Source organism: Populus alba, chromosome 1 (assembly GCF_005239225.2).
Source record: "Populus alba chromosome 1, ASM523922v2, whole genome shotgun sequence".
Taxonomy (NCBI): domain Eukaryota; kingdom Viridiplantae; phylum Streptophyta; class Magnoliopsida; order Malpighiales; family Salicaceae; genus Populus; species Populus alba.
This window is the reverse complement of record NC_133284.1, coordinates 51,665,170-51,673,337: the sequence shown is the minus strand read 5'-3', so window position 1 is coordinate 51,673,337 and position 8,168 is coordinate 51,665,170. Positions and strand designations below refer to the sequence as shown.

General features: G+C 41.6%; 1 protein-coding gene across 1 annotated transcript; it reads left to right on the top strand.

The window, feature by feature from the left end:
- The first annotated feature begins 785 nt into the window (after window positions 1–785).
- On the top strand, window positions 786–7,771 carry LOC140955309 (uncharacterized). Its single transcript, XM_073407713.1, has 10 exons — window positions 786–1,042; window positions 1,493–2,810; window positions 2,898–3,293; window positions 3,355–4,053; window positions 4,579–5,334; window positions 5,587–5,647; window positions 5,937–6,208; window positions 6,500–6,655; window positions 6,983–7,615; window positions 7,721–7,771. The coding sequence occupies exons 1-10, from the start codon at window positions 786–788 to the stop codon at window positions 7,769–7,771; spliced, it is 4,599 nt and encodes a 1,532-aa protein (XP_073263814.1).
- Window positions 7,772–8,168: the final 397 nt, after the last annotated feature.

Sequence of the window (8,168 nt, the reverse complement as noted above, 5' to 3'; positions counted from 1 at the left end):
GATAGGTTGGCAACTAAGAAAAATGAAATTTAGGATGTTGAAAGCAAAACTTGGACAAAGAGCGGGAAAGGGTAAAGCAGTTGACAAAAAAGTGGGAAGCTTCAGAAAAGCATAAGGAGACAGATCGTTCACCAAAACCAACAACAATACCCTGAAATTCAGAACAACATGTTGCTTATGGAGAAGATGGCCAGCAAACGAGCAAATGGACATCCTTCATTATCGACAAATGGAGAAGATTGCCATTCATGCACGGATCATTAGAACCAATGCTCGACGGGTGGGGAGGGACATCCTTCATTATCGACAAAGCTTGGCTGAGACTGATGCATTCTTAGAAAAAATTGAGAATCGAGGCCTTGCTTTCCTTACCAGTGGCTAGAAATAGGATGAAGAGGAAAGATTGATGTATTTTTCTTCTTTGCTTTTGTAACTCTTTTCAAGAGATGTTATTAACTAATATTATTAATGAAAAGGGCTATGACCCGTCTTTTGTAAAAATATCTCTTACTTGAGTTAAGTCTACCGAAGCAAACAACTTGAGCAAAACTACCCCTTGATGAGGGAATGTGACAAAAGGAGACCATACCCATTATGCAAGCGAAATTTTGGCCATCGATCGTTTTTTTTTATTCTTTATTTAAAAAAAATATAGATAACATTACATATGCATTCATGCATCATTCTTTATCATACATTCATTTACATATTTTTCATGCACTGCTCCAGATCGTGAAACATAGGTCCCCCATCCAAGGTCCACTACACCAGGCTGGAGATCAAGAATGGAGAACGAAGAGAGGGCCGCCCTAGAATCCCGCTACCAAAGTGAGCTGGAATCCGTGAAAAATGAAGTTTCCCGGATGACCAATCTACTTGAGCAACTTCTAAGAGCTAAGAACGGGAGGGAACGTCCACGCCAACCACCGATAGGAGCATCCACAGCTCATGTCCTTGGGGTATCTCAGAACTTGGGGCAGATTCATAACGGAACAACACTTTACACCTGTCATTCCTACCCAGCCCCTCAAACTCATGTCACGTAGATTTAAACAGTGGATGGCCCTCTCGATAATTAGGTCCACTGGTTTTATGAACGACGACAAGATATCCGCTTTGGAAGAAAGGTTAAGAGCAGTTGAGGGAAATGATTGGTTCGATCCCATGCGAGCTTCCAAAGTATGCTTAGTACCAAACATCATGGTGCCAAAAGATTTTAGGATACCGGAGTTTATAAAGTACACTGGATTAGAATGCCCAAACACTCACCTTCAATCCTATTGCAACAAGATGGCTGAGGTGATCCATGATGATAAGTTGTTGATCTATTTTTTCCAAGACAGTCTAGCAGGGTCTGCATTAAGCTGGTACATGAGGTTGGATAATGCCAAAATCAAGAAATGGAAGGATTTAGTGGAGGCTTTCCTTAAGCAGTACAAGTTCAACTTGGAAATTGCTCCAGACCAAACGAGCCTTATGTCAATGGAAAAAGAGAAGCCAGAGTCAGTAAGGGTTTACGCACAAGATGGAGGGATGAGGCAACAAATGTGCAACCCCCATTGATAGAGACGGAGATGGTGACTTTGTTCGCTAATACCTTCAAGGCACCTTACTACGAGCATTTAATGGGGAGCTCATCTCAGCATTTCTATGATGTTGTACGCGTGGCAGAAAGAATAGCGCAAGGGATTAAAGCTGGGCGCATATCAGAGCCTTTAGAGAAGAAAGGTTTTGTTGGAAGAAAAAGGGAAGGTGACATTAATAACTTAGAAGGCGGGTACAAGGGCAAAAAAGTAAACTACCAAAACCCACAAATCCCTGCCCATCAATTCGCCAACATGAACTTTGCCAAACCTTTTAACACCAATCGAGCAAACCCCCAGCCAAACAACCAAAGGCCATATACAGGATACCCTTCGGAGCAACTGCCTCCACTACCCATGCCTTTAAAAGACTTGTACGCCAAATTGCTGAGCATTGGACAAATAGCTCTGATCCTTCTACCACCAATCCAACCGCCTTTTCCCTTATGGTACAAGCCCGAATTAACTTGCGAATACCATGCCGGTAATTCGGGGCATGGAATCGAAACCTGCTACGCCTTTAAAAGGAGATTGTTAGAGCTTATCAAAAGGGGGTGGGTATCGTTCGAAGACATGCCCAGCATCAATTCAAATCCATTGCCTAATCATGCCGCAAGTAATAATAGAGTAGGCATGATAGAAGTTGGGAATCAAAGCAAGGTGTTGAAGGTATCTATGAAGGAGTTGTATGGCATGTTAGTAAAATCAGGATTTCTTGAGATAAATATTGAAGGTCAATTTGAGGGAGGTGACTATTGTGAGTTCCATGGGAGAGAGGGGCATCATATTGAGGATTGCATCGAGTTTCGCAAGAAGGTGGTGAAAATGATGGCATTAGGAGAGTTGAGGATCGAGCCTGCGGAAGGCAATCATGAGGTAAGTATGATGGAAGGTCAAGATAAGATGTCAAGAGTATGTAGGGTCCAACCAACAGCTAATGGGCCACCAAAGTTAATCTTGGCTAAACCTTCCCACACTAAAGGAAATCACAATGCCATGCCTTATAATTATGGTTTTGCTGCCAACATTCAAGCTTCTCTTCCTTTATTCCAAACTGAAATCAGTGGGTTAACTCGGAGTGGCCTGTGCTTTACTCCCGAAGAGTTGAGGAAGGCAAAAGGCAAAGCAGTGGTAGATCTTGACAAAGCAACAGAAGTTAATAAGCCAGTGATTGAAGAGGAGTCGAATGAATTTTTGAAGTTGATAAAGCATAGTGAATATTGCATAGTAGATCAACTAAAAAAGACTCCAGCTAGGATCTCCCTTATGTCCTTGATACTCAGCTCTAAGCCACATCGAAATGCGTTGTAAAAGGTTTTGAATGAGGCGTATGTCCCTCAAGACATTGAACAGAAAACCATGGAGCATTTGGTGGGGAGAATCCATTCAACTAATTACCTGTATTTCACCACTGATGAGCTTGATGCTGAAGGTACTGGACACAACAAGCCCCTATATATTACTGTTAGGTGCAAGGACTGCCTTATAGGAAAGGTGCTCGTCGATAATGGCTCGGCCCTTAATGTGTTGCCAAAGCATATTCTGGAAGAAATGCCGATCGATGAATCTCATATGAAACCAAGTACCATGATGGCCAGAGCATATGATGGCTCACCTAGACTAATAATAGGGACTTTGGAAGTGGAGCTATATGTGGGGCCACAAATGTTCTTAGTGACATTTCAAGTTATGGATATCCACCCTTCCTATGTATGTTGTTAGGAAGACGTGGATTCATACGGCCGGGGCAGTAACTTCATCATTACACCAGTGCCTGAAGTATATCATGAACGGGATGTTGGTGACTGTCAAAGTTGAGGAGACAGTGTCCATGATAAAGAATGTGGCCATACCTTTCATTGAGGCGGAGGATTGCAAGGATAACAATATCCATGCTTTTGAGATTGTAAACACTGACTGGGTGCCTGAAAACACAGTACTAAGAAGGCCAAGGATCTCAGAAGCAGCAAGGATGGTGGCTCAATGCTTCTTGGAACGAGGGATCCCCTTTCAGTATAATCCTATCACTGAGGTACCAAAAAAGGCAAACCCGATAAAGATGAAAGGTGCTGATCAAAGATTTGGGTTGGGGTATAAACCTAAAAAAGAGGATCATCGGTGGGCTGCCAGTCGGAGAAGGGAAAGAAGAATGGCCAGGATTGAAGGAAGAGAGCCTGAAGAAGAAAAGTTGGAAATCCCTCCCCTTAGAGTGACATTCCCGAAGGCTGCATATGTAATGCAGCCCAATGAAGGAGCAGAAAGCCTTGGTCAAGAACTGTCAAATATAAGCATAAACACTTTGGAGGAGGATAACATGGAAGGAGGTGACATGAAGATGGTAGCGGGAGAGGAAGATGAAGCCCTGCCACAACTGACTATCCACACCATGGAAGAAGTCTCAGCTAAGACCTTCGTGCGAAAGCTGGTCGAGGGCGAGAAGTTCCAAAACTGGGTGACTCAAGAAGCTTCAGTAGTGTTTAAAATGTAAACCAACTTTGTTTGCTTTAACATGTTTTTGTCGTTGCTTTTGTTTGCTTTATTATCCCTAATTGACAGTCAAGGCTCAGGATGTCAATTAGATTTTGTTGTTGTCATTGAGCCCACCTTTTGTTAACGAGATCATGCGTTTTCCAAATTTGTCTCTTTACTTGTGCATTTACACCAAACACTTTCCGCTTTCAGGAACCCTGAAAGCGGATCTTCCACAACATCACATACACTTAGCATCAAGAATGAATGGCCAAACTTTAACGAACATGTTATCACCATGGAAGAAGAAGAATGGGATGAAAGCAATGTTAAGGAATTTACGAAGTTAGTAGAGCAACATGAACAAACCTGGGAACCAACTACAGAAGAGCTAGAAACCATAAACGTGGGTAATGATCAGATTAAAAAAGAGTTGAAAATAGGGACCTTAATCACTCCTGATGAAAGAGAAAAAATAATAGCCCTATTACAATAATATGCAGATGTTTTTGCTTGGTCTTACGAGGATATGCCTGGTTTGGATAGAAATATCGTCGTGCATAAGATACCACTCGAGGAAGGTTGTAAGCTAGTCAAGCAGAAGTTGAGGAGAGCCCACCCGGATATTTGGATCAAAGTTAAGACAAAACTCGAAAAACAGTGGAATGCAGGCTTTCTAGAAGTAGTCAAATATCCACAATGGGTATCCAACATTGTTGTTGTACCAAAGAAAGAAGGAAAGATTAGAGTTTGTGTGGACTTCCGAAATTTGAACAAAGCTAGCCCCAAAGATGATTTTCCTCTACCACATATAGATGTTTTAGTGGACAATGTTGCACGTAGTTCCACGTATTCCTTTATGGATGGTTTCTCAGGATACAATCAGATAAAGATGGCTCTAGAAGATAAGGCAAAAACGACTTTTGTTACACCATGGGGAACCTATTGCTACAAGGTTATGCCATTTGGTCTGAAGAATGCAGGAGCCACCTATCAGAGAGCCATGGTGACTCTGTTCCATGATATGATGCACAAGGTGATTGAGGTGTATGTAGATGACATGATTGCTAAGTCCAAGAAGGGAGAAGATCATGTAAAAGTTCTAAGGAAGTTATTTAAGCGTTTGAGGAAGTACGAACTAAAGCTCAACCCTGCAAAATGTTCATTTGGAGTTAAATTTGGAAAGCTGCTGGGATTTGTGGTAAACGACAAAGGTATAGAGGTGGATCCTGATAAAGTGAAGGCCATCCAATCCATGCCATCCCCAAACACGGAGAAGGAGGTGAGAGGATTCTTGGGAAGATTGAACTATATTGCCAGATTCATAGCTCAACTAACCATAACATGTGAACCTGTCTTCCGGTTACTAAGGAAAAAGAATCCTGGGATTTGGAATGAGGAGTGTGAAGAGGCATTCAATAAAATCAAGCAATACTTACAAAGTCCACCTTTGCTTGTTCCTCCTGTATCAGGAAGGCCTTTAATACTATATCTGACGGTGACTGAAACAGCTATGGGATGTGTATTGGGACAGCATGATGAAACCGGAAGGAAAGAGAGGGCTATTTATTACCTAAGTAAGAAGTTCACTGAATGTGAGTCCAGATACACTGCGATAGAAAAACTCTGTCGTGCATTGGTTTGGGCGACAAAAAGATTACGACATTACATGTTGTATCACACCACTTTGTTGATTTCAAAAGTGGATCCACTAAGGTACATCTGTGACAAGCCCTATCTCTCAAGCCGAATTGCAAGGTGGCAGGTTTTGTTGTCAGAATATGACATAGTATATATAACAAGGAAAGAAGGGGAGCACAATTGTCGACCACCTAGCTGATAATGTTGTTGAAGATTATGAGCCATTAGATTTTGATTTCCCAGATGAAAATGTATTATCAATAGCAGGAGAAGAAGAAAAGACAGATTGGTGGACCATGTTTTTTGATGGAGAAGTGAATGTTTATGGCAATGGGGCCGGTGCAGTGATCATCTCTCCTGACCAGAAACAGTATCCGGTTTCAGTTAAATTGTATTTTGAATGCACCAACAATACGGCTGAATATGAGGCTTGTATCTTGGGTTTAGAAGCCGCGCTAGAGTTGAAGGTCCGAAAGATAGATGTATATGGTGACTCAATGTTGATTATCTGTCAGGTGAAAGGAGAATGGCAAACAAAGGAAGAAAAATTAAGGTCGTACCAGGAATATTTAGCTGCACTATCAGAAGAATTCGAAGAGATAAGATTCACCCATCTAGGAAGAGAAGGGAACCATTTTGCGGATGCTTTGGCCACGTTGGCTGCTATGGCTACGATTGATCTAGGGCATAAGGTACATCCTGTACACATAGACATCAGAAATAACCTAGCTCATTGTTGCTCAGTTGAAGGGGAGGTAGATGATAAGCCTTGGTACTACAATATCAAGAATTTTGTGCAAAATCAGGAATATCCAGTGGGAGCTTCGAAGATGGATAAGAAAACCCTAAGAAAGCTGGCCATGGATTTCTACCTAGACGGAGAGATTCTGTATAAAAGATCATTTGATGGAACCTTGCTAAGGTGTTTGAATGAGACCGATGCTAAAAAGGCTTTACGGGAGGTACATGAAGGGATTTGCTCAACTCATGCTAACGTACATATGATAGCAAGGAAGATACAAAAGGCCGGTTATTTCTGGATGACACTAGAAAAAGACTGCATCGACTATGTCAGGAAATGTCATAAGTGTCAAGTGCATAGCGATAAGGTCAATGTGCCTCCGACTCCTCTGATTAATTTAGCATCGCCCTGGCCATTTGCGATGTGGGGAATTGATGTGATTGGACCGATTAACCCAAAAGCCAGCAATGGGCATAGATTCATCCTCGTAGCTATTGACTACTTCACAAAATGGGTAGAAGCCAGTTCATACGCCCATGTAACACAGAAAGTGGTAAAGAGGTTTATAGAAAAAGACTTGATTTGTCGCTATGGTCCGCCAGAAAAGATAGTGACCGATAATGCACAGAATTTCAACAGCAAAATGATCGTGGAGCTTTGTACCAAATGGAAAATCAAGCATTCAAATTCCTCACCATATAGGCCCAAGATGAATGGTGCTGTGGAAGCAGCCAACAAGAATATCAAGAAAATTGTGCAGAAAATGGTAGTCACTTACAAGGATTGGCATGAGATGTTGCCATTTGCTCTCCATGCATATCGCACTGCAGTAAGAACCTCGACAGGGACTACTACGTATGCTCTGGTATACGAAATGGAGGCGGTGATGCCTTTGGAAGTAGAAATACCTTCATTGAGGGTGTTGATGGATTCAGAATTAGAAGAGGCTGAATGGGCCAAAGTAAGATATGAACAGTTAAACCTGATCAGTGAGAAGAGGTTGGTTGCAATCTGTCATCATCAACTCTACCAGAAGAGGATGGCCAAGGCATATGACAAGAAGGTTAGACCTCGCATGTTCCAAGAAGGAGATCTAGTGCTGAAGAAATTATTGTCTTTGCCAGGAGAAGATCGAAGCAAATGGGCCCCAAATTATGAAGGTCCTTATGTAGTGAAGAAGGCTTTCTCAGGAGGAGCTTTGAAGTTGTCTAGAATGGATGGAGAAGATCTAGCCAGACCCGTGAATTCTAATTCTATAAAGAGATATTATGTCTAATGTGTTTAGCTTCCTCGTAAAATCAATAAAGCAGAGTTTGGCCATGATTTCTTGGTGTAAAAGAACCCTTTTTTCATTGCATGGATCTCACAGCACTTAATTTGTTTATTTTCAAAAAAGAAAAATCTTGAAAGAATTGGTTTTGTGCATGATTACAAGGAACATATCATAAAATGCTCAAAAATAAAATTTAAGCTCTTCCCAATAAAGAGGTGACCAAACCAAACAAACCCTAAAGCTAACCCCATGATAAAACCTCGTCCCTGATAGCATTTTGAATCATATGGATGAATGATTAGGTAATCATCTTGGTAATCACTTGCATGTTTTTTCTTCTGAGATAAGAACAAGGTTTATCAACCCTAATAATGCGCGTCTTGAAATGAGGAAGGGCCATCTTTGTCATCCCCTCACTTTCTAAAGATTTTATCCTTTGAAGTCCCTATTTGAGCCGAAC

What these genes read in the sequence shown, in the direction of transcription:
- LOC140955309 (XM_073407713.1), top strand. Translation starts at nt 786, where the DNA reads ATGGAGAACGAAGAGAGGGCCGCCCTAGAATCCCGCTACCAAAGTGAG. An exon ending in AGCATAGTGAATATTGCATA is followed by an intron (nt 2,811 to 2,897) that starts GTAGATCAACTA and finishes GCGTTGTAAAAG; the next exon opens with GTTTTGAATGAGGCGTATGT. An exon ending in CCCCAAACACGGAGAAGGAG is followed by an intron (nt 5,335 to 5,586) that starts GTGAGAGGATTC and finishes GTATTGGGACAG; the next exon opens with CATGATGAAACCGGAAGGAA.